At 40.3% G+C, this 25,664-nt stretch overlaps 1 protein-coding gene and 1 pseudogene across 1 annotated transcript in view; one reads left to right on the top strand and one right to left on the bottom strand.

Moving 5' to 3' along the window:
• The window catches only part of LOC124514944 (plasma membrane ascorbate-dependent reductase CYBRD1), a 33,069-nt gene extending 8,141 nt beyond the window's left edge, over positions 1 to 24,928 (top strand). Inside the window, exons 2-4 of the mRNA XM_047083388.1 lie at positions 9,100 to 9,308; positions 22,596 to 22,750; positions 23,290 to 24,928. Coding sequence (XP_046939344.1) covers positions 9,100 to 9,308; positions 22,596 to 22,750; positions 23,290 to 23,587 — 662 coding nt within the window. The 3' untranslated portion in view covers positions 23,588 to 24,928. The remainder of the gene's footprint in view (positions 1 to 9,099; positions 9,309 to 22,595; positions 22,751 to 23,289) is intronic.
• Positions 739 to 5,208, bottom strand: LOC124515647 (G protein pathway suppressor 2-like; annotated as a pseudogene).
• Positions 24,929 to 25,664: the final 736 nt, after the last annotated feature.

The following is a 25,664-nucleotide window of genomic DNA, read 5'->3' as shown; positions in this document are numbered from 1 at the left end:
GCCCTAGATATTTAGAGCTGGCTAAGATTTGACCGTTCAGCTCCTAAGTTTAAAGATTGTCTGACTAGGGTCAAAGAGGTGATATCAGAGCCAGTACTATTTCTAATTTGTTACATAATATCGATGTGAAGCATAAGAAAATATAGCTTATGTTTCTACAATGCAGAGTTTCTGGGTATTTAAATATCTAGCAATTAATTGAATTTTTCTCTCTTCACACACTCTTTGATACCAGGTAGCCACCTGTGTAATGATTTCAGTCACTTTATTTTTTTTTTCAACATTTTTTACTTATTTTTGGGACAGAGAGAGACAGAGCATGAACAGGGGAGGGGCAGAGAGAGAGGGAGACACAGAATCGGAAACAGGCTCCAGGCTCCGAGCCATCAGCCCAGAGCCTGACGCGGGGCTCGAACTCACGGTCCGAGAGATCGTGACCTGGCTGAAGCCGGACGCTTAACCGACTGCGCCACCCAGGCGCCCCTGATTTCAGTCACTTTAAAGAGATGCTTCAGTGCCAAGATACTAAAACAAATCTACCAAATCATACAAATCACTTCCTACATTTTGATTCTCTAAAGGTCGAGACGGTTTGAATACACAGGCATGTTCCAAAGCTCAGATTCTTTTTTTTTTTTTTTTTTGCAGTGGCAGGTAGATTTTTTTGGACTGGGACACACTGGGGACCCTCACCCATGGCAGGGAGTGGCGGTGAGGTTGAAGACAAAAGTCTGATGGTCACTTGTGGTAGAATGGCGAATTCTGGTTGTGCTGGATGAAGATGGAGCCGAGGGCCAGGCTGGTTGGTAGCTGCAAAGCCCGACTCTCCTGCCTGTTGCATCTGCACAGGGAGCTGGGCAGAGGCAAAGAGGGCAGGGGCTGGACGCAGAGCTTGGGGGTGCATGCGGTGCAGGGAGGAAGAGTCAGAAAATAAGTCCGTTGGTTAGTATGTTGCATCTGCTTTTGCAAGGGCTTTTGTCAGGCCAGGTCACCACCAGGCTGGAGGAACCCTATCTGGGTGGGCTGACGGTGGCTGTGCACTGCACAGGGCTGTGGCCATGACAGGTACCGCAGTGCCCGAGACGCGGAAGGTGTTCTGAGCGCAGCCTAGGGCTGGCTAAGGGGGTCCACAGCGAGGTGGGCGGTCCCATAAGCACGGCCTTGGTATTGGCGGACCTCTGCGGTCCCTGCGAAAGCTGCTGCTGAGCCCGCCTCCTGCAGGGTTGTAAGTATTTGGGGTGGGAACATCTGTTTGGCCCTGCCAGCAGCCACTATGAGGGTGCCTGGGCGACTGTGCCCTCCGGGGCTCTTCTGCATGCTGAGGAGGGGAGCTCCTGTGTGAACAGTCAGGCTCTGCTGTTGCGCAGCTGACGTCAGCCTGGTCAGGTCACTGTGCTCCCTAAGCCTCCGTTTCTCACCCTCAGGTAAAACTTTCTTGAGCTGTAGGAAAAGCTGGTGCTTCTCTTCCTGTAGGGCCCCAAGCTTCTCCTGCAACTTCAGGATTTGTTCCTTGTTCTCCTCTAGCGACATTCTCTCTGCCTGTAAGGGTTAAATTGTAGTGTAGGGCTAACGCTTAGCTTGAAAAATAACAGCTTTGTGTTGACACTGAAGGTTAAGAGGTAACAGCCTTGCTTTGCTCTTGTAAACTACCCCTCATACTCTTATAAATTAGGCTTCACCAATTAAGGAAACAAAAGTTCAAAGAAAAGAGCATCAGAGGCAGGGTCAAGGAGATCCACTGGTTGCAACTTGGAGGCAGAAAGTCTAAAATAAACACCTCATTAGGCAACTGTTTCTAACTCATCTGGCAACTGTTTCTAACTCATCTGGAAACTGTTTCTTTGTTCTGTTCCCAGGTGATGATAAAACGATGTGATCAGTTATAGAAACTCTGTACCCCCGCTGTTTGGGGCCGCACTCTTATCAAGAGTGTTGGTCCCGATCGGTCGGCCTTGCCTCTCATTGTAATAAACTTTGTTGTGACTGTCACTGGTGCCCGTAGCATTCTGTTTCAGGAGTTTTGTGGCTACCACATGCCGTGTCCTTTTTCTCCCTTCTCCCTGCTCTTCCTTCATCTTCTGTTCCATCGTCTTGTCCACCTCTTCTTACTCCGCTGGCCGCTTGCGCTTCCGCTCCATTTTGTGTGCTGGTGCAACGCCCCAGCCACGTTGGAAAGCTTGGGGCGCTCCAGGAGCGCAGGCGGGGTGCCTTTGAGGACGCTTGGGCCAGGGGCGCCCGGCTATGCCACTGACTGCCAGACCTCGGACTGGGCCTACCCGGAGGCGGGCGCCCAGGGCGGGGAGGGGGGTCGCGCCGGGGCCGCCCAGGCGGAAGCCCGCCGGTCAGTCCCCGGCCAGCCACCGCAGCCCGGGTCACGTGCCCACCCCCGCCCGTCCAGCCTCGGGTGCTCCGGCTAGCGCAGCTCTAGCGGGCCGGGGTTCAAGGCATTTGTGCTTCAAAGCTCAGGTTCTCTTTGACAGCTACCGTAGGAATCTTTCCAAGAAGATTATTTTAAAGGATTCTCTGCTTTTACATTTAAACTGGAGATCTTTGCGTAGAGTCTGGTACATTCTTGGGTGCATGGGGAAATTAGTAAATCCTGCTCTGAGCGTAATACCAAGGAGGTCAAAATAATACTTCATCCAAAGGGTTAAGGAAAGTGTAACGCATACGCCATATTTAAATAGAATTTATAAGTGTTTTAAAATTCCACTGTACTTCAAACAATTACTCCTATTTTATTTGGGGGTTCATTTAAAGCATACATCAAGCTGTTAAGTGGGCCCAGGTGTAGACTACCTTTTACTTGCTTGAAAGGACCACTTGGTCTTACACTTGGATCAGCAGTACAGATTGACTTGAGTTTTTGATTTGTGCATTTTCAAAGAGGATCTGCTCATTTGCTGGGAAATAATGAATTACTGTACTTTTTAATTTTTTTTTATTTTTAAGTGTTTATTTATTTTTGAGAGAGAGAGAGCACACGTTGGGGAGGGGCAGAGGGAGACACAGAATCTGAAGCAGGCTCCAGGCTCTGAGCTGCCAGCACAAAGCCGGATGTGGGGCTTGAACCCACATACTGTGAGATCATGACCTGAGCCCAAGACAGATGGGTAACTGACTGAGCCACCCAGGCGCCCCTACTGTACTTTAAAATTTTTATTTATTCAACAAACACTTAATGAAGTCCTACTATGTACCAGGCTGTGTGCTAACTGCTGAGATATGACACTGAACGAAGTAGACACGCCCCTACCTTCATGAATCACAAGACTGAAACACGGAAGAACTAGAGTCAAATTGTTTTCTATGTTTGGGGACATTTCTCCCTCCAAGTGCCTCTCTCTTCACATACGCTTTGACAGATCTAAAATTTGTATTGCCTATAGATAGTTTATGGATGGAAAGCTGGTGTCAAACCAGAGATTACATCTTAGAGAATGTATATTTTCTTTTTTTTTTTTTATTATTTTTATTTTTGGGACAGAGAGAGACAGAGCATGAACGGGGGAGGGGCAGAGAGAGAGGGAGACACAGAATCGGAAGCAGGCTCCAGGCTCTGAGCCATCAGCCCAGAGCCCGACGCGGGGCTCGAACTCATGGACCGCGAGATCGTGACCTGGCTGAAGTCGGACGCTTAACCGACTGCGCCACCCAGGCGCCCCAGAGAATGTATATTTTCACACATTCCTGCATTGATCATGCAGCTAGGAGCTGAGAAATTTTCTAATTAAATTCAGTTCAAGTTACTATATTTTCGCCTCCATTTGTCCGAGAAATAATTATGCACAGGTGTTGATTTCCTTTTCCCTTTCCTTCTTTGCCTTCTTTTCTCTTTTCTTTCTTCTTTCTTCCTGGTGTGTTCCACTACCAATCATTTTTCTTCTGAAGAAGATTTAAAATGTATTTCTCACATATATATGTGTTCATGTTCCCTTCGTTTTCTGCGAGGATATGGTCTTGCCAACTCGGGCCTCTAACAGAAAACCCTTGTTTCAGTTACAAGTAGCCGTTTGATGCCATTTCCCCTCCTCATGGGCTTATGAGACGTTTTTCTTCCTTCTCACTGAACCTCAGGAATGGTGTCTAGGTAAATGCCAAGCCAAAAAAGCAAGAAATATTTAAATTCCGCTCTCCAGGCAGTTTTTATAGCTGTTGAGAGTAGCTTCTTGTTTAAGAAATGTGGTTTGCTTTGTTAAGATTGCCCTTTTCTCTGGGAGTCCACCGTATTTTTGTTATTTATACATCTTTAAAAACATGTAAACACTTTATGCAAATGTAACATTTTGCAGTTATCCTTCATTTATCTAAAGAACACTCTGAATGATAGTCAACTATTTATATTTGGCAGAATTTCCACATACCCAGGAGAGGCAGAAACTCCAGGCCTCACTCACATGAGAGCCCCCTCCAGTTTCCGCGGGCTGCCGACTTAGTGGCTGAGATTAATTCGCTATTGGGTTTGTGAACTTACAAAAATATTGTTTTAACTTGAAAAATAGTAAGAATTCTTTCAGTCATACGGAAAGTAACATAACATCCCCATGTATCCATCACCCTGATTTAACAGAGGTTCTGATTTTTGTGAACATAAAAAGGTATAAACTAGAACTCAAGGGTGGTAGGAATAAAAGATTATACAGGATGATGGAAGAGGGTAAGCACCCTAACCTAAGCAAGAAACTAAAAGAGGAGATTGAAGAACTCTAAACTAGACCCAGGGGCTGAACCATCGTAACTGCCTGGGCTCATGCGGATGGGAGGGAAGCACCTCTCCAGCTCTAGAAGCCCCTTAGGATTTTCTCCACTGGTAATAGGACAGTATGTTTTATTGGTAACCCCAAATCATCAATAAAAGATTACATTGTGTCCATTCATGCTACTGCTAGAGAAGGAAAGCTTGTGTGCAACCAGTCTGAAAGCATTTGAGTAAATGTGCAAGGTTCAAAAATCCAGTTTTAACACTCAAGGAGCAAAGATTTTAGTTTTGCAGGAAATTCAACACATTCCTCTATGATGCCTGTGGTATTTAGAAGAGTAAAAATTCTTCACTGAGCATTTTTTTTAGGCAAGTGTTTTATTGAAGAACCACACACATGCAGAGAAGTACCTAAATCATAAGTTACATGTTTTTATAACATGAACACACTCACGTACCTGGATGGTGAAACAACATCCCAGGCACCCAAGAATCTTCCTGGTAACCATCGTAACTTCTCTCGGTCATGATAATTACTCCTGACTTCTAATATCAGAGGTTAGTTTTGATTTTGGAAATTTTTGACACAACAGGATCCAGATCGGGGAGAAAAAGCTGTTGTGATTTATTGTTCATAATTTGCTTTTCAAGCAAACATAGTCCACGTATTTCCTTTTCATACATAGATGTTCAAGTTCCCTCATCTAAGATAAGGGCAGTGCCTGGATGATAGGATGATGATGATAGCAACAATAATTATTATTTTTAAAATGTGAATTGAGATTAAGCAAGCTACTTAACATCTCTCTGCCTTAGCTTTCTCCTCTGTATAATGGTAATAGTAATCATACCTTCTTCACAGAGCTGAGGTAAAAATTATGATGTAAACATATAGAGCACTTAGCATGGTGTGTAAGGGTTCAGTTGTGTGTGTGTGTGTGTGTGTGTGTGTGTGTGTGTGTGTGTAATAAATCATGTTAACCCAGAAGAGGGTGAGATGTATTATTAGATTTTCATATTATCCACATTTTTATTTTCCTAATGCCTGATCACACAGATTGCAAAAGGCTCCACGGTGTGGATGAAAGGTCACAAAGTCATGGGTAAAGAGACATTTGCTTTCCTTGAAAACTTGAGAATCATATATGTTTCATATGATTTATATGAAAACTTGAGAATCACATGTACACAGGGATATGTATATCCACTAATTCCAAGGAGAAAAAGCATAAGGAGGGGAAACCATGTGTCTGAGTTGACTTCAGTTTGACTTCTAGACTTTGATCAGCCTGAAGAAAGTATCTTACATTTATTTAAAAAAACACGCAAAAGTCACACACACAAATAAAATTAGTGAAATCTGAATTAGGTCAGTGGATTATATTGATGTCTGTTTCTTAGTTGTGATGTTGTACTATGGTTATGTAGGATGTTACCATTGGTAATATCAGATGTTATCAGCTGTGTGAGGAGTAGATGGGATCTGTCTGTATTATTTCTTACAACTGCATGTAAATCTACAATTATCTCAAAATAAGAGTTAAAAATCATACTTATGGAGCTACATGCTTTGAGCCCAGGGCTGTTCTAGGCTCAGGATACAAGGAGAAACAGCAAAATGCATTCCTTCCTTCAGAGAGGATGAAGTAAGGATGAGAAGGGACATTGAGCTAGATTTTAAAAGTACAGTTGACTCTTGAACAACATGGGTTTGAACTGTGCAGGTCCACTTACGGGTGGATTTTTTTGGATAAACACATGACAGTACTGCAAATGTATTGTCCTTATGATTTTCTTAACATTTTCTTTTCTCTAGCTTACTTCCTTCTAAGAATACAGTATATAATGCATATACAAAATATGTGTTAATCAACTGTTTATGTTATCAGTAAGGTTTCCAGTGAACAGTAGGCTATTAGTAGTGAAGTTTTGGGGGAGTCAAAAGTTATATGTGGATTTTCAATTTAGTTGGGGTCATTGCCCCTAACGTTGTTTAAGGGTCAACTGATATACCTGGTTACACTAAATGGCTTGAAAAGATTCATTGAATATAGAAATGATTATCCAAAAAGTCTCCATGTCCTCGAGGAAATATAATCGATCAACATTTATAAGGTATCCATATATGCACTAAAATTAGTAAGTAGCAATCCTTCAGAGTTTGGACTAGATAAAAAGAAGACTGTCTTAATGGTGAGGGCTGTCAAGTGTTAAGGAATGGAACCAACGAATACGAAGATTGACATCTTTTGCTGTAGGCTTTAAAGAGGCTGAACCCACATCTGTCTTTGTAGGTTTATGCCTTTGTGACTGAGAATGGACTAGATAATGTCATAAATTTCTGTGATCCTATGAAGTTCTCTATGTTTGAATTATAAACGTCTGTAGTGGGAATATGCTTTTTTTTTTTTTTCGTGCTGGAACTAAGCAATATACACTGCTGTTATAATGGAATCCACCTTCCAGAGGAAGTATTCTTCAGACTTTATCCACCTGTCATACATTTTCAGACCTCTAAAGTTTTCCTGACATGGACTGGAGGGGTGAGAATGAGGGTGGGTAGGGGCAGGATATTGTCTTCAGAACAAAAATTGCATGCTGCTTAACGTGGCTATGTAATCTATTGCTTAAACCAGCACATTTAAAAAAAATGCTATTCAAAAATGTTTTTGTTGAAGTTTAATCTATGTGCAGAAAAATGTACATATGGTGTGTAGCTTGGTGAAATCTTCCCTCCGTGAACACCTATGTAACCAGCATTCAGACTGAGAAACAGAACATTAGCAGAAATCTAGAAATCTCTTGCATGTTCCTTTTCAGTTACTATACCACTTCCTCACAAGGGCAACATTATCCTGACTTTTCTTATTGCAGAGATGAGTTTTGCCTGTTTTTATAGTTCATATAAATTGAATCCTTACAGTCTATAACTGTTTATGTCTGGTTTCTTGGCACCCACATTATAGGTTGATCCATATCATTGGGTGATGTTCTAGTTATAGATCATTCATTCTCTTTGCTGTATATTATTCCATGGTGTAAATATATCACAGTTTATTTATTCATTCTATTAATGATGGGCATTTGGGGAGTTTCTAGTTTGGGGCCACTACAAATAGTGATGCTAATAATATTCTAGTGCATGTCTTTTGGTGAACATATGTACATATTCCTTTGGGGCATATACCCAGGAGTAGAATTGCTGGATCATAAGTTATGCATAAGTTTAGCTTGAGTGAATACTGCTAGTTTGCCACAGTGTTTGTTCCCATTTAAACTCCCATCAGCAGAACATGAGAGCTATGATTGCTTTACATCCTCTGCAATACTTGGCATTTTTCATGTTTAGCCATTCAGATATGTGGTAGACATATTCTCATTTGATTTTAATTTGCATTTCTCTGTTGACTAGTGAAGTTGACATCTTTCTTATGTTTATCTATATTTGGATATACCTTTTTGTAAAATATGTGGATATACTCTTTTGTTCGGTTAAATCTTTGTGCATATATATATATATATATATATATATTCCTTAGTCTGTCTTTTCTTATCAAACTATGACTATATGAAGAAACCAGGTCATAAGATTAATAATTTAGTTTTGGATGTGTTGAGTTTGAGATATTTGGAGGCATCTCTATAGAGATGTAAAGAAGCTGTTGGATTTTGTGGGTCTGGAGGTAAGAAGAAAGTTCTGGGCTTAAGGGGCTCCTGGGTGGCTCAGTTGGTTAAGCGTCTGACTCTTGATCTCAGCTCAGGTCTTGATCTCAGTGTTGTGAGTTCAAGCCCCATGTTGGCCTCTATGCTGGGCGTGGAGCCTACTTTAAAAAGGTATGAACTGGGGGCGCCTGGGTGGCTCAGTCGGTTGAGCGTCCGACTTCGGCTCAGGTCATGATCTCGCGGTTCGTGAGTTCAAGCCCCGCATCGGGCTCTGTGCTGATGGCTCAGAGCCTGGAGCCTGTTTCGGATTCTGTGTCTCCCTCTCTCTGACCCTCCCCGTTCATGCTCTGTCTCTCTCTGTCTCAAAAATAAATAAACGTTAAAAAAATTAAAAAAAAAAAAAAAGGTATGAACTGGAGGTGAGAATTTGGGAGTCCCTGCCATGTAGGTAGCATCTCAGTGAAGGAGTGAATGAGATCACCCACAGAGAGTGCAGAGGGAGGAAAAAGTCTTAGAATTGACCCTGAGAGCCACCAGAGTTTGTTCATAAGTCGGAAATAAAGAAGATGCCGGCAAAAGAGCCCAAGAATGAACCCCTGAGAGGCAGGGAAGAGGGGAGAAGCAGAAGCCAGGTGAAAAGGGTTTCATGGAAGGGAGTGTTCAGCGCATCAAACTGTTCAACTTGTGTTAATTAAAAACAACAGTACCACGTTCTGTCCCCTTTTGCTTCTTTCTAGCCATCATCGTATACAGACTGCCATGGACCTGGAAATGCAGCAAGCTCCTGATGAAATCCATCCATGCAGGTTTACACGCTGTTGCTGCCATTCTTGCAATTATCTCTCTGGTGGCTGTTTTTGATTTCCACAATGCCAAGAATATCCCCAACATGTACAGTCTACACAGCTGGGTCGGACTGACGGTCGTCATACTCTACATCTTACAGGTCAATGTCTCAGTGTATTTGTAAGCATGATATGAAAAGCAAAACAGTTCAGATACTGTAGATGTTTTCTACACATTCATATTTCTTGGAAATAATCTTCTCATTCCCTTTAGGCCCTGTTCCATTTTGTTTCCATTGTAAGTATTCTTCCCTGAAGGGCCACCAGAACTGCAGAATTCAGTCTTTAAGCTTGAGCATGAGATTTAAAAAAAAATTTTTTTTAATGTTTATTTATTTTTGGAAGAGAGAGAGAGAGAGAGAGAGAGAGAGAGAGAGAGCACGAGTGGGGGAGGAGCAGAGAGAGAGGGAGACACAGAATCCGAAACAGGCTCCAGGCTCTGAGCTGTCAGCACAGAGCCCAATGCGGGGCTCGAACTCACAAACTGTGAGATCATGACCTGAGCTGAAGCTGGACACTCAACCAACTGAGCTATCCAGGCACCCTGAGCATGAGATTTTAAATATGGACATATCTATGTAGGGAAATTACTGTCTCCATAACACCTAGGCTGCCATTATCTGGACTTCAAGTTCCATGTGCTGAATAAACAAGCATAGGCAAGATTTCTTTCCCATATTCCTCTATCATTTTTCTTTTCTTTTTTGTTTTATAAAATTTTATTTTCATGTTTATTTACTTTTGAGAGAGCGTGTGCACACATGAGCAGAGGAGGGACAGAGAAAGAATTAGAGGATCCAAAGTGAGCTCCATGCTATCAGCACAGAGCCCAGTGCAGGGCTCGAACTCACAAACTGTGAGATCATGACCTGAGCAAAAGTTGGGCGCTTAACCAACTGAGCCACCCAGGCGCCCCTCCTTTTTTTTTTTTTTAAGTTTATTTATTTATTTATTTATTTATTTATTTATTTATTTATGAGAGTGAAAGAGAGAGAGGGAGAGGGGGTAGAGAGAGAAGTGGAGAGAGAGAATCTCAAGCAGGCTCCACATTGTCAGCACAGAACCTGATGCCGGACTCATGACCTGAACCAAAATCAAGAGTCGGGTGCTTAACTGACTGAGCCACCCCGGTGCTCCTGTCATTTCTATTTCCTAACTTTATGAGTGAAGACTTGAATTTTACTTCTTTGTTAGATTTTGAAGGCTCAGTGATTAGTTTAGTTTTCCCCTGTCTTTTCTTCACTTATTAAAAACACATACATTTGAGAGCAGTCTATATGAACAAAAGTTAATGGAGTGTGATAAGGATTTGGCTATTCTAGGACACTAAAGTAAAAGGTGAATTTTTAAAATCTTTTTGGTGGTAACCATTTTGTTGAAAAATCTTTGTGAACTACGCCAATTCACTTCCCTTCCTTAGGATAGTACATAGCCAGCTATCTAATTGGGATATCAATGTGAACTTCACTTTTCTGTGAATATAGGAGAAGTAAGAAACTGAAATGAATAAAAAATAGAAGAAATTATAAATGAAATGAAAAGCTGGTTCTTTAAAAAAAAATAAAATAAAAGAGACAAACCATTGCCAATCTGAGAAAAAACAAAATACACAACCTTCAGAATAAGAAAAAAATTAATCATAGATACAGATATTATTTTAAAATTAGGACAGATTGTTAAATTTTAATATATCATAATATACTTAAAAATCTTTAAGAAATAAGGATTCTTTTCTTGCCAAATATAGACTACCAGATTTGATCCAAGAGGAATTAGAAAACCTAAACAGGATTGGGGCACCTGGGTGGCTCAATCGGTTAAGCGCTCGACTTAGGCTCAGGTCATGATCTCAGGTTCCGGTTTCGAGTCCCACGTTGGGCTCTGTTGCTGAAAGCTCAGAGCCTGGAGCCCGCTTCAGATTCTGTGTCTCCCTCTATCTCTCTGCCCCTTTCCCGCTCACACTCTGTCTCTGTCCCTCTCTCAAAAATAAATAAACATAAAAAAACTAAACAGGACAATAAAATATTAGATGAAATTGGTAAGATCTTTTGAAATCTATCTCTAAAAAAGGCACTGGTCCAGACTGTTTTGTATCTTTGACTTTCTAGGAACGGATACTTTAAACTTTTCTAGCACACTGGGAGAAAACAAACTCCTCTTACATGTGGAGCCACTGTGTACTACATCTTGACATCTAAGATGGCGGCCCTGATGATAAACACCTTTACTAACATCCAACAGCAAACACCAGCTTACAGTGTGAAATATTGAAGACATTTCCATTATATTAATAAGACATTGGTGCTTGCTACCTTTGTCATTCAAATTTATTTTAGAGGTTTTAGCTACAAGATAATGAAAAAATCTGTATAAGTAATAGAGAATTTGTGACTTTTTTTCAGTTTGCAAAAACAAATACATAGAATGTATGTCTAGTAACCCAGAGATGGTTAGAGTAATGAGTATTTGGGAAGGTGCCTGGATCTAAGATAGCCATGCAGGGGCACCTGGGTGGCTCAGTCGGTTAAGCATCCAACTTCGGCTCAGGTCATGATCCGACAGTTTGTGGGTTCGAGCCCCACATCAGGCTCTGTGCTGACAGCTCGGAGCCTGGAGCCTGCTTTGGATTCTACGTCTCCCTCTTTCTCTGCCCCTCCCCGCCTCAAAAATAAATAAACATTTAAAAATACTAAAAAAAAAAGAAGATAGCCATGCATAATTCAATAACTTTTGCGTAAACTAGAAATAACCACTTAGAATAAGAAGTAGAATTCATTTATAATGTGAATATAAAATTATAAAATATGTAGGAATAAGTTGAACAACGAAAGTATAAAATCTATATGTAGAATATGTAGAATACTATGAAATTTTATTGAAAAACAGAAAACATGGTATAATTAGATACCATGTTACTAAAAGAGAACAATTAATATAGAAATATCTTTCCCTCTTCAACTATATTTATGTATAATATAATTCTAATTTTAAGCCCAATAGTAGTTTTAAACTTGCAGAGCAAATATCCAAGGATAATCAAACAAATGTTGAAAAAGAGGTGAAGGGAGACCTGCCCTCAAAACAAGCTATTAATACAAGAGTAAACAAAATATAGTCACGGAAAGAACAGAGAGGACAGAAACAGTCCACGTAGTACACGAATTTTTTTCTTTGGCACTTTGGTATTTCAATTTAGTGGAGAAAGAATGCTTATTTAATAAATGTTACCATCATAATTTGTTATCCATTTGGAAGAGACCAAACAAACAAGCGAAAGGACTCTGTATATAACACAAAGGAAAAAAGATTCCTAAAAACCCAATGAGAAGAGAAAAAGAAAATTAAGAAGCAAATAATCTATATAATCTGAAGTTGGGGAGTCCACAGGTTGACAAGAAATCCAGAAGTCATAAAGGAAAAAGAAGACATATTTGATTGTATAAAAAATTTTTTAAAGTATATGGAGGGGGGCACCTGGGTGGCTCAGTTAGTTAAGTGTCCAACTCTTGATTTCGGCTCAGGTAATGATCTCACTATTTGTGAGATCGAGCCCCACATCTGGCTCTGTGCTGACAGCACGGAGCCTGCTTGGGATTCTCTCTCTCCCTCTGTCTCTGCCCCTCCCCTACTCATCCTCTCTCTCTCTCTCAAAATAAATAAGCATTAAAAAAAGAAAAAAATTTTAATAAAAAATTATGTGGGGCAAAACATACCAAAGTCAACAGAAACTGCACAAAGGGATATGGGGATAGTCATGTCATATATTAAGGCTTAATGTGTTTAATATGTAATATAAAAAAACTCCTAAAAATTAATGACGAAAAGGCAACCTCACAGAAAAATAAACAGAAGATTTGAACAGGCAGGTCACAGAAGAAAAACTTAAATCACCAATCAACATATAAAATGTCCAACCTCACTAAGAAGCTAGGGAAATAGAAAATAAAACAACAATAAAATGTCATTTTCTCCCACAAGACTAACAGGAAAACAGTGGTGATGTTCCTTGCTGCCAAGGGCGTGAGTGGTCAAAGGTGCTCTCCACTTTTGCTTTTCCACTAGTGACAGGAAAATGCGTTGTCACCAAATTTTAGGGAAGTAGTGTGTTAATATCTACTAAATTAAAAAATATATATATGCTTACCCTTTAACCTAGCAATCCCACATTTGGAGAGAGTGGAAATAAAATACTGTAACGTAAGGAACTCTAAAAAGGATTTTTTTTTAAATATTTATTTTTGAGAGAGAAAGGGAGTGAGAGAGAGAGGGAGAGAGCATGAGCAGGGGACGGGCAGAGAGAGAGGGAGACACAGACTTCAAAGCAGGCTCCGGGCTCTGAGCTGTCAGCACAGAGCCCGACGCGGGGCTGGAACTATGAGATCATGACCTGAGCTGAATTTGGATGTCCAACCAACTGAGCCAGCCAGGTGCCCCTAAAAAGGGTTTTTAGCGCAACATTGTTTATGCAAGCAGGAAACCAGAAGCCACTAAATATCCATCAATAGGGAATGGTTAAATAATTTTTGGTAAATCCATGGTGGATATCATACAGCCATTACAAGGAATGTAGCCATGTCTACTGACCAAGAGTGAAATCATGATATATTCTTCAGTATAAAAAATACTGGAGAATAAGTAATATGTTTAGTAAAACGTCATTTAAAATAAAAAAGGAAAGAGAAAAAAAGCATGTATGTGTTTATGTGTAAAGAAAGGTATGGGACAATACACCAACCCACTGCCACATTGTGGGAGTGGGTGGGATTGGTTTGGGGGCTTATTAAATTTTTAAATGTGTCTTGTTTGACTTGCTTGAACCAGTGGCTCTTTTGTTTCAAATACAAGTAAATCGTATGTTATATACAAAGCATATATACATAATTTTTAAAACCAAACAAGCAGACAGGTGTCCCCTCACCACAGATTGTGAATACTCACGTTGTGCTTGGTGCCTGTGGTTGTTCAGGAACCAGGTGAACAGTTTCTTATCAGGAAAAGTTGACGACCTTCCAACTTTATTCCTTTGCTGCATAAAAGCTATTTTCAAGTTACTTGCATTGCTTCTCCATACAAGTGACAGAACAGATCACCCAGATGTGCTCAGGGAGAAATTAAGTGAAAGCACATTTCCTTTCCCAGTGGAAAGAAATGAATTCTAGGCTTTTGGTAGGAGCTAAGCTCCCTACTTATGATTTACAGAGATTCCTGCCTCCGTATTCTTCATTGCAAAAATTCATGAGCCACAAAAACATGCTTTGACAGAGACATACTTCTGTCAGATTTCTTAAGTTAAAAAAGGGAGGGGTGCCCGGGTGGCTCAGTCTAGCGACTCTTCCTTTCAGCTCAGGTCATGATCCCAAAGGTTGTAGGATCGAGCCCCGAGTCAGGCTCCGAGCAGAGCCCGGAGCCTGCTGAAGATTGTCTCTCTCTCTCTGCCCCTCTCTCACGCTCGTGCTCTCTCTCTAACGTAAAATAAAATAAATTAAAAAAATTTTAAAGTAAAAAGGGGAAGCAGTTTCTCTTCCTGAATCAAGACGAATTCTAGATCCTTGGAGCTGCCGCTTGTGGTTGGAGAACAGGAAGTTTCCACTTTCCTGGAGCGGGTGCAGGCGCTGGCTTGCTGCTGGCTTATGCGGTCACGACTGCCTGCACTTCAGTCTCCAAGTTTAACCGCGTGCAGACCATTCACCCGAGTTTGTGAAGTCAGTTTGTGCTCCCCTCCCCTTCAAAGAACAATTCAAGAAGCAGTCCTACCAGAGTGTGAAGAGCGTGGGAGAGAATGTCAGGTTCATATCTTCTTACCTTAGCACTGTTGGGGTTTGGCTTAGCTCCTTTGTTTAAAGTCAGGATTTACCTGGCAAGGGAAGCTAGTGTCCGGGTGCGTTCAGTAAATAGAGTAAGGAGGGAAGGACGGAGGTAAGCAACAAAGAATACAACCAAAAAAGGCTGAAAGGTCTTCTTTCTTCCTCATGTTTACCTATGGGTTGTAAAGCATTTCAAGTGTAGAATTCTTTTCTGCTTGTGAAATCTAGCCTCTGGGGCATTTAAAAAAAATAACAAACTATCTGGGGCTCAAAGTGTGCTCTTCACTGGGCTGTTTTCTCTGTATGTCTGACTTCTGCTTCCCTCAGTCTGTTGTCAGGACAGGATTGCTGAGAACCTTGAGCCTACCCCTAAAAGTAGAGAGCCCACCTTTCCTGAGTCCACAGATTAAACTCAGTAAAAATGTGTTTGGGTCCACTTGTGTGTTAGGTGTTCTCTTGAAGAGGCACTTTTACAGGGGGTTGGACCGACCCGGATCACCTACTCCCCTCCCACCCCTCCCCACCCCCAAACCCCAGCCCTGAAAACAGAATCACAGCAATGATTCCCCTGCAAAGCAGAGATCCTTTATTTACTCTTTTGAAGAGGAAATTAAGCTGAAATTTCTTTGTGACATTCTTCCACCAAATTTTGCTGACACATATTTTCTTATTCTTTCATTTCATCTTTCTGAGGTATTCCTTCTCTCTGCTTCCAAGTCATCCTCTTAGAGTAGTTCTCAAAATCTAGTCCAGAGAACTCTGCAGCGGGGAGTGGGGAGTGGTAACCAAGATTTGCAGGTGGTTCTTTCTGTTCAAAGCTCTTTTCATAATACTAAGATGGTATTTATCTTTGTGTCAGTTTCTCAAAAGCGTTACATGGCCTTTTCCAGAGACTACATTATATGTGGTATCACATAAGCCTGAATGTGGAGACAAATAGAGGAATCCAATTATCTACTACTGAATCAGAACTTAAAGTGATTTGCAAATATGTAAAACATGCCACTTGGCATGTTTTTTGTTTCACATAATATAGTTATTTTTCCTAAGACATGTTATTTATGTAAATATGTAGTGAATTTATTATCATTGTTAAATGAATAAATATTTTTAGAAGTTTCAGCTTTAATTTCTAATATGGTAAATATCAATAGATGTATAATATAAATAAAAGCTCTTTGGGGTTCTCAATATTGTATGTATTTAGAAGTAATGAATCATGATAAAATTAACTCTTAGGATTCCACTATCCAACCTAATTTAGAAAACATAGAACCCCCACCCACTTCTACTTCAATCCCATATCTGTCTAACTACCCCAACTTCTAATGGTAACCATTCTCTGGAAGTTTTTCTGTCATTCCTTGTTTTTCTTTACAATTTTTCTACATACTGTGAATCCCCAAACAATATGTTGTTTAGTTTTGCTTTCTTAATAAATTTTGAAAAACACAGTGTCATAATATAAGTATTCTATTGCAACTTTTTTTCATTCTACTGATTCAACTATCTTGATTCCTTAGCTATAGTTTATTCATTTTTACTTTTGTATTCCATTGTTTAAATATACCATGAATTTACTTATCCAATCTCTTGCTATTAGACATTTGGGCTATTTTTAGTTTTCTGCTATAAACAATACTATATTGAACATTCATATACATATCTCCTGGCCCTCATATGCAAAGATTACTCTGGGCGTATACTTAGGAGTGGAATTATACTCAGACGAAAAAAGAAATGCCAAACTGTTTTCCAAATTGGTTGATCCCAGTGTGTTCCTGCCAGCAGCGTATAAGAGTACCCATAAGGCACATCCTTGCCAACATGCATAGTCTTCAAACTTTTAATTATTGCCAAACTAGTGGGTATAAAATGATGTCTTCTTGTGGTTTTAATGTTTATTTCACTGATCACTCATGTTTCCTTTCTAAGAAAGAGAAATATCTTTTGTCCACTTGAAAAATGAGCGTTCTTTTTTTCTTTTCCTTGAAGATTTGTAGGAGTTCTGTGTCAGATTCCTTTTCATTTATATGTATTGCTTATATCTTCCAGTTTGAAGCTTAAATTTTCTCTTTTGTTAGTATTTGTTGATAAACAGAAATTCTTCATTTTAATGAAACAAATTAATCATCTTTCCCTTTAAGGCTATTATTTTTTATTTCGTTTTGGAAACTTGTTTGGAAATCTCTCCCTCCCCTGAGGGCCAAACAAACTATATTCTTAGGTTCTGCCTCGGAACTGTTGGATCAGAAACTCTGGGTGAGGGGCCCAGAAATATGTGCTCACAGGCCTTCCAGGTGGTTCAGAAGCATGTGGTTTGAGATCAATTAACCTAGGAGAAAAGCTTTTCTTCTGTAATCTGTTAATGTAGTCAGTTACATCAGTAGATTTTTCTAATATTAAACTTAGGTGAATTAAAAACATTTTAAATTGTCTCAAGATTCTCTTTTGCTCTCTGAAATATTCGAATTCCTACCTTTCGTTGTTTTACTTGTGTGCTAACTAACTAGGCTTCTCAGAAAGGTCATTTCACAGCTTCCTGACTTTTGTTTAGCAGGAGGAAATCTGATCCCTGGCTACCTTCTTGCTCAGATCCAGAGAGCAAGTAGTGTTTAAGAACACAGGACATGTAGGGGCGCCTGGGTGGTGCAGTCGGTCAAGCGTCCGACTTCAGCCAGGTCACGATCTCGCGGTCCGTGAGTTCGAGCCCCGCGTCAGGCTCTGGGCTGATGGCTCAGAGCCTGGAGCCTGTTTCCGATTCTGTGTCTCCCTCTCTCTCTGCCCCTCCCCCGTTCATGCTCTGTCTCTCTCTGTCCCAAAAATAAATAAACGTTGAAAAAAAAAAAAAGAACACAGGACATGCAATCAGGGAGACCTCAGTTTGAATCAGGTTCATCCATTTGTAGCTTGTGACCTTAAGATGAATTATTGAACTTTTCTGAACTTAGTTTGCTCACCCGTAAATTAAGGCTTTTGATACATCCTTCACAACATCATGCTCAAAGCCAAATAATGCATGGAAATGCTCAGCCTAGGGCTTAGTGTACTAGAATTACACAAGTCAGCCATTGTATAAGTCTTATGGAAGGCTCCTTTATGACCTGTAGATGGAATTTTTTATTTCTCTTCTAGATCGTAGGCACCTTTATGGTTGAGAGCATACATTTTATGTCAATGAAATTTTGTTCATTAATCCATCCATTTATTCAACAGAGCCAAATGCCCATTGTGTATGAGATTCCTCGCCAGCCTGTGGGGGATGCATTGTTCCATAAGAAAAGCATGGGTCCAAAGAGACATGCTCTCTGCCCTCATGTAGTTTACAAGACAGGTCTTTGAGTATTTGGTAGACAAGGTGGGTATGGAGCATTCTGGGAGAGCTCTCATATGGTATGGGGGGTAAAGGAAGTCAGACCAAAACCTAAACTCATGAGGTTGGTGGTGAAAGGGGAGAGAGTATTCTAGGTGAATAGAAGAGTAGGTGGGTGCAGTTTTCTTTGTTTCAGAAGCAAGAAGGAGGTCAGGCATCCTGGAGTGGAGTATGGAAGATGAATTGGAGGTTGGGCAGAAGTAAATATAGATAGACTAGCTGCAAGGTGTTTACAGAGGTTCAGATGAGAAACGATGCTGGCCTGGAGGTGTAGCAGTAGCAGTGAGCAAAATGGATGGTTTCTAAAGATATTTCAAAAGTGGAATTAATGAGATTTGGAAAGTTAACCGTAAAGGGATGAGAGTTGCTTGCAAGCATGAGCAAGTGGGGGGATAAGAAAGGGAACATTAGAGGAGGAAGAGAGGGTTTGAGGCGTGTCAGATGCTACAAGAAGCGAGGAGAATATGGTCTGAAAACCGTCCTTTGGATTTAGTGACCTGGAAGTTACTGATGACACCAGAGAGCCGTTTTCTTAAAGGGGAGAATCCAGATTTCAGTGGATTGAGGAAGGAGTGGAAGGTAAGAAAATAGTTCAGTCAAGAGGTTTGGGTAAGGGAAGGAGAGGGTGGTAACTGGACAGGGATAGGAGTCAAGGCGGGTGTTTAGTTGAGGGTTTTTTGTTTCTTTGCTTCTTTTCAAAGAAGCTTGGGCATGTTAAAATGCTCCCAGGATGGCACCAGTAGAGAAGGAGAGGTTGTGAATAGTGGAGTGAATCTATAGCTATGCCTTCAGGAAGCAGGTTGCAGAGCACAGCTGGGAGCTCGAACACCAACTCTATTGTAATTGAAGAAAGGAAGGAATTGTTGGCCTGGCTTTTTTGGTTTGAAGTTCAGCAGCAGAAAAGTGAAGCTCTGTTTTTCCCATGAGATGGTACTAAAATCATCTGCTAATAGTGAGGAAGCACACAGGACAGCCACTAGTTTGAGGAAGAGAGAACATGGAGGACCAGTTGATAAATCAGACAATAGTAGAAGGATTGTTGAGCAGTGTTGAAGTGCTCATAACTGTGAGCATCATAACCATGAATTTATAGTGCCGCTGGTCTCCTTGGCTGTGTGACTTAACTCTAGTAGTACCTAGCAGACCAGAGGTAGTCCTGAAGATGGCTGAGCCAGTGTTGGAATGTTGCCAGGTAGATTTGATGCAAGACAGTGCAGCAAGGAGATGTAGAATATTGACAGAGGAATTTAGTGTTCATGTGTGTCCTCTCTCTCTATAAAAAACTGTGGACATATTCTAGTTGGTGCTGATTAGATGTTTTAATCCCTGGAAGAAACATGCTTTTACACTTGAAGAATGCAACTTGGAAATGACCTAATACAGAGCTTCTCAAAGTGTGGCCTCTAGAACAGCATCATTAGCATCACCAGGGAAATCAGAAATACGGATTCTTAGGTTCTATTCCAGACCTACTGAATCAGAAATTCAAGGGATGGGGCCCAGCAATATGTACTTTAAATGAAAGAATGATTGAGTATAGGAAATAGCAGGAAAATGAAGAGGATTTCCATATATTAATCTGTAAATCACTTGATTGCTAATTAAATCCACCTCTATAGTTAAAAAAAGAAAAAGGAAATCATACCTAATACAAAAGCTAGATAGGCAGATATTTCCTGGTTTCATTAATGGTTTGCAAATAAAAGCTTTTGTTGGGTCTCGAAGTTCACACATATCTTTTTTTAAAAACTCTTGTTTCATAAAAGGAGATAAGACTGGCATAGTAAAATACATTTGTTAGTGAGCAAATAATAATAATTAATAATTAACTGAGAAAGCCCAGATACTTAACACAGGAACTGTAAAAGTAAACTTTTATTGTTTATTTCCAGTTACAAAAGTAATATACATTAATTTTAACATTTATAAAATACAGAAAAATGAAAGAAAAAAACAAAACTCATTGGTAATGCCATAATCTAGAGGTATCATTGCACTTTGGCTTACTTCCTTTGGGCTTTAATTGTGCCTATGAACATTTAAGGGAAGTTCAGTTGCCTGGGGTCCTCTAAGCAAATTTCTGGCACCCCAACTACTTAGTTCATTGAGCCCTACAGGATTACAAGAGGCACACATGATAAATCCTGAAAGAAATGAGAGAAAACAGAGTATCAGGAATGAAGTCAAGAGAGCAGAAATATGGGAAATGCATATTTCTATGGACAAGTCAGAGAAAAGATGTGGTATGAGTACATAGAGGTATATATGTGCTAAATCCTTGGTGGCCATTTACCTGAGCCCTGTTTCCATATAGAAATCACAATCTGTACATCGGGATGCTTGCCCTTTGATACTAATAGAATCACTAAACTTCACTGAAGGAGAATTAGCAACATTCTCAACCACCAAAGGGAACCATTTCTCATACATCCAGGCATTTGTGGCATTAGGTGGACAATAAAATATGCAAACTAGCCTATTGAATGCATTTTTTTTAAAAATCAACTTCCATTCATTACCATTTCCCGGAAACTGATTCTAAATATATTTTAGGGTCTCAGACCCATTCTGCCTTCAATCTTCTGGTGTCCCCCATTAGTCCTTTGATCCCATTCAGGAAAGATGAACAGTGATGTTGTGTTTCTCCCTATTCTCCCTTCTTCTCATCATTGTTTTGTTGGGGAGGGGGGCGGGACGGGGAGGATAGATCCAAAGTAGTACCTGAAAAAAATGCCCTTTAAATTCAGTAGCTCAGCAGTCACTAAGAAATCTTTATTCTCTTGAGGAGAAGAGAATAGGTAAGGGGTAGGAGGTGTGGGGCCACAAAACAAATGGGAAGTGTCACTAGACTTCAATTACTTAGGAATCTTGCTATCCTCTGCAGAGAAGCATCCCACTAGGGATTTAATTATCAAGGAAACGGCAATAACCTCTCTGTTTTTCCTCATAAAACAAAATTGTAAACTTCTTAACATGTAATTTTTTTTAAGTTTATTTATTTGTTTTGAGAGGGAGAGAGAGAGCAGGACAGGAGCAGAGAGAGAGGGAGAGAGAATCCCAAGCAGGCTCCATGCTGTCAGTACAGAGCCCGATGTGGAGCTCGAACTCATGAACCATGAGATCAAGACCTGAGCTGAAATCAAGAGTTGGACACTTAACTGACTGAGCCACCCAGGTGCCCCTCAGTGCTCACTTTTGTGTAGGCTTTAGGTAACTGGATTCAGGTTTATCTAGAATCTTGTACATATAAGACTAGGGTCACTGTCAGCGCAGAGCCCTATGTGGGGCTCAAACTCACGAACCACAAGATAGTGACCTGGCCAAAGTCAGATGCTTTACCAACTGAGCCACCCAGGCACCCTAACACACAATGTTTTTGATTGAACTGTCTAAATGTGTCCTATCATATATGGTTTTAGGGACTTGAAAATCTTTTATTTCCTTTTCTACTTGGCAACCTTAAGGAAATAGATAAAAACAAACAAGAAGTTCACTGAAGCTTTGTTAATGATCGAAAAAAACTAGAAACAGGAACATCCATAGGTAGAAAACTGAGTAAATTATGTTACATCCTTAAAATAGAACATTAGCCATTAAAAAGAATAAACCAGATGCACGTATGTTGATACGAAAAGATCTCCAAAATATATTATTAAAATTTTTTAAATGTTTATTTATTTTTGAGACAGAGCATGTGCAGGGGAGGGGCAGAGAGAGAGAGATAGGGAGACAGAATCGAAGCAGGCTCCAGGCTCTGAGCTGTCAGCACAGAACCCGACGCGGGGCTTGAACTCACAAACTGTGAGATCATGACCTGAGCTGAAGTCGGACGCTTAACCGACTGAGCCACCCAAGTGCCCCATCTCCAAGATATATTATTAAGGGAAAAAAAGCAATATGCAGATGCAGAACAAATACGTATAGTAAGATACCATTTATACTTTAAAAATTCTCTTTCTCTCTCTCCACACACACACACACACACACACATGCTTGCATAGGCATAGAAATTTTCTGGAAGGATACTTGAGAAAGTGATAATAGGTGTTGCCTTTGAGTAGTGGAACTGGAGTGGGGGAAATTTTCATCTTATGCCCTTGGTTCTGTATGAAGGTTTTCTCATTTTGAGTACAATTGCTTTTATAATAATACTTTTAAAATTGGTTAACTCTTAAAATTAAATGATAACCTTTATACTTGTTGATGTTTAGCTTCTCCTAGGTGTTTCCATCTTTCTGCTTCCTTGGGCTCCACTTTCTCTCCGAGCACTTGTCATGCCCATACATGTTTACTCCGGACTGCTCATCTTTGGAACAGTGATCGCAACGGTACTTATGGGAGTGACTGAGAAATTGTTCTTTGCCCTGTAAGTTATATAGTTTTCCTAATTGTAATATTTAAGCTATAAAATGTTAAATACTTACCCATTGGGGGAAAATGTAACAAAATTTTTAATATTAAAAATAGACAATTTAAAAATTTATTTTTAACAAATGTATTATACATGTAGTATAGCATTAATAATGCTTGGAAGAAGGACCAAAAAGTTCAAAAAACTGTACCACTCTCACAACTATTGAGGTTACACATGCCCTCTTAATCTTTTTGATGTGCATATCTTTATATTAATTGTAATTATAGTGTATATACATTTTGTATCGTCCGTTTTTCGGTTTTTAAGTGCTACTGGTGTTCCAGGTGCTACATTATTTTCATACTTATAATTTTTAACGTCATACTATTTCATTGAGTTATTTTAGCATAACTTAAATTTCTCTTTAATATCAAACTTTAAGGGAATTTACATAGAAGCTCTACCAGTGGGTATTTTTTTAAATTCAAGACTGTTTGACACGCTGCTGCGTCACCCTATTTGTAATTGGACATACTCTCTCTTTCTTGTAGGAATAGTTCTGGGTACAGTACATCTCCACCAGAAGGTATTTTCACAAATACCCTGGGCCTTCTGATTGTGGTATTTGGGGCCCTCATTTTTTGGATAGTCACCAGACCACAATGGCAGCGTCCTAAGGAACCAAATTCGATCTTTCTTCAGCCAAATGGAGGTGCTCAAGAGGGAGTGGAAGGCTCAGCAATAAACTTCAGCAACGTGGACAAATCAGATTCAGAATTAAACAATGAAGCGGCAGCAAGGAAAAGAAACTTCATCGTTGACGAGGCTGGTCAGAGATCCACCATGTAAAGGGTTGTAGAGATGTGGCCATATCACTTCACTTTTACAAACTAGCTCTACAGTTTATCGCTTCTTCTCTCTAGCCCCAAGGTGATTGGGCCACAGAGTCAATATTTATTTTAATCATAAAGTAGGATTCCTTGGAAGAGTTTGTATTGATTGAGGCCTATGAACTTACCTGAATTGGAAAGGAGATGATCGTGTAAATAATAGCAGATATAAATTGTGGTTATGTTACCTCTTTCTTGTTGAGGACCAAAACATTTAGCACAGTGCCTTGCATAAAACAGTCGATCAAAATGTGTCTCTCAAAAACAAACAAACAAACAAACAAAAAATAAAAATGTGTCCCTCGGTTGGTAAATTTCATCAGCTGGTGGCATCTCTGGCCTCTTGTCATTTCCTGTTAATTCTGGGAGTCCAGTTCTAACACTTTAGAATTCGATCTGGGGCAGGGTTTATGCTGCACAGATAATGTGAGCAGAGTACAGAAAAAAATTTAGGAAACTAACTGGTTCCCTTTTCTCAGCGCTCTCTCCCCAACTAGTTTGAGCTCAGATTGGCCCTAGAGACCAGAGTTATATTAGAGCATTTTGAGGCAATGACTGAACCAAATGTAGCTAAAGAGATCTTCTCTTGTCAGACCTAGAAGTTTTTCTAAAATTCCACTTCATCCCAAAGCTCTCCCTGGGGTTTGGCATATTTTATAACCCCAGATTCCAAACCAAATTAGAATGGAATATGCCTGAAAGCTTACGTAGCGTAAACTGCTCTACAAACCTCAAAGAGCATTTTTTCCCGACTTTCCTTTTTCATTTTAGAAAGTACTTACGTGGCACATACTACCTGCCAGACACTATTCTAAGCACTTTATAAATATTGACTTGTTCAATCCTTAAACTTTTCTCGGTAGGCACTATTATTCTCTCCATTTTACAGATGGGAGATCTGAAGCTCAGAATGGCTAGTGACTTGCCCCAAGGTCACACAGCTCATCAACGGTAGAACTGAGATTCGTCACTTGGCCATCTGACTCCTTCGTCCATGACCCTAACCACTTCTCTATGCTGTATCTTCTATTATATACTAGTTTGTACACTGCTGGAGTGCAGTGGAGTTGTTAAAGTTTAACGTCTGGCTCTCTTGTCCAAGGCAGATTTGTCAAATAACCAAGGAAAGAGGCCCACCCATACCTGGAAATAGATCATGGCACCCTGATGCAGCCAACAAGCCATGGCCTACCTCAATGCCTCTTTGATCTTAAAATTGTGTCTTGGTGACAAAGAAAGATTTGGGCAAGAATATATGTAACTTTCAAGATGAATCAATTACAAGTTTTTTTCTTCAAGATCTTACCTGCTGTATAGCTTTGTTTGGGGATAGGAGAGACTCACCTCGTGGTCTGCCCTTCCCAGTGGCAAGAGCTAAGGTCCTTCCTGATATTGGTGGAATTTTAGGTGATATCTAGAGCTTTGAGTTCTTGGTAGTGAGTTGAGAGACTCAGAGGTGACATCTTTCATGCATGGAGATCTCTGTCTTGACTCTAGCTGACTTGAATTAAGACCTAGAGTAGTGCCTTTGCTGAAAGGATGCTTTTCATTTTGGGATTGATTTTTGGTTTCCCTGCAGTTTTAAAGTGGGGCATTTTGATGTGGGTGGAAACCCTACAGTTTATACCAAATACACTTTTTTTTTAAGTAGGCTCCCTGCCCATTTCATGGAGCCCAGTGTGGGGCTTGAACTCACAACCCTGAGATCAAGACCTGAGCTGAGATCAAGGGTCAGACACTTACCCAACTGAGCCACACAGACACCCCTACACCAAACACACTTAACTTTTTTGGTGCTTCATAAAGTTCCTTTTAAGTTAAGTGGTAGTTACTTCCATAGACTGAACATGAGCTTCTCTCCATCATGTTCCTTAAGCTTCATGCCTAACCATTCAAGATTCCCTTGCCAAAACACTGTTTTCTTCTTATTTAATTCTCCTTCCAAAATTGGTAATGGTGTCTTAAGTATCCCCAGTACCCAGCCTAATGCCTGGCCCGCTGTGAGCACAGTTAAATTCAATATGGACAGAGCATGC

Source organism: Lynx rufus, unplaced genomic scaffold (assembly GCF_022079265.1).
Source record: "Lynx rufus isolate CCGP_SWC_20201006 ecotype Redwood Valley unplaced genomic scaffold, mLynRuf1.p SCAF_2, whole genome shotgun sequence".
Classification (NCBI taxonomy): Eukaryota; Metazoa; Chordata; class Mammalia; order Carnivora; family Felidae; genus Lynx; species Lynx rufus.
This window is presented reverse-complemented; position numbering and strand designations above follow the sequence as displayed.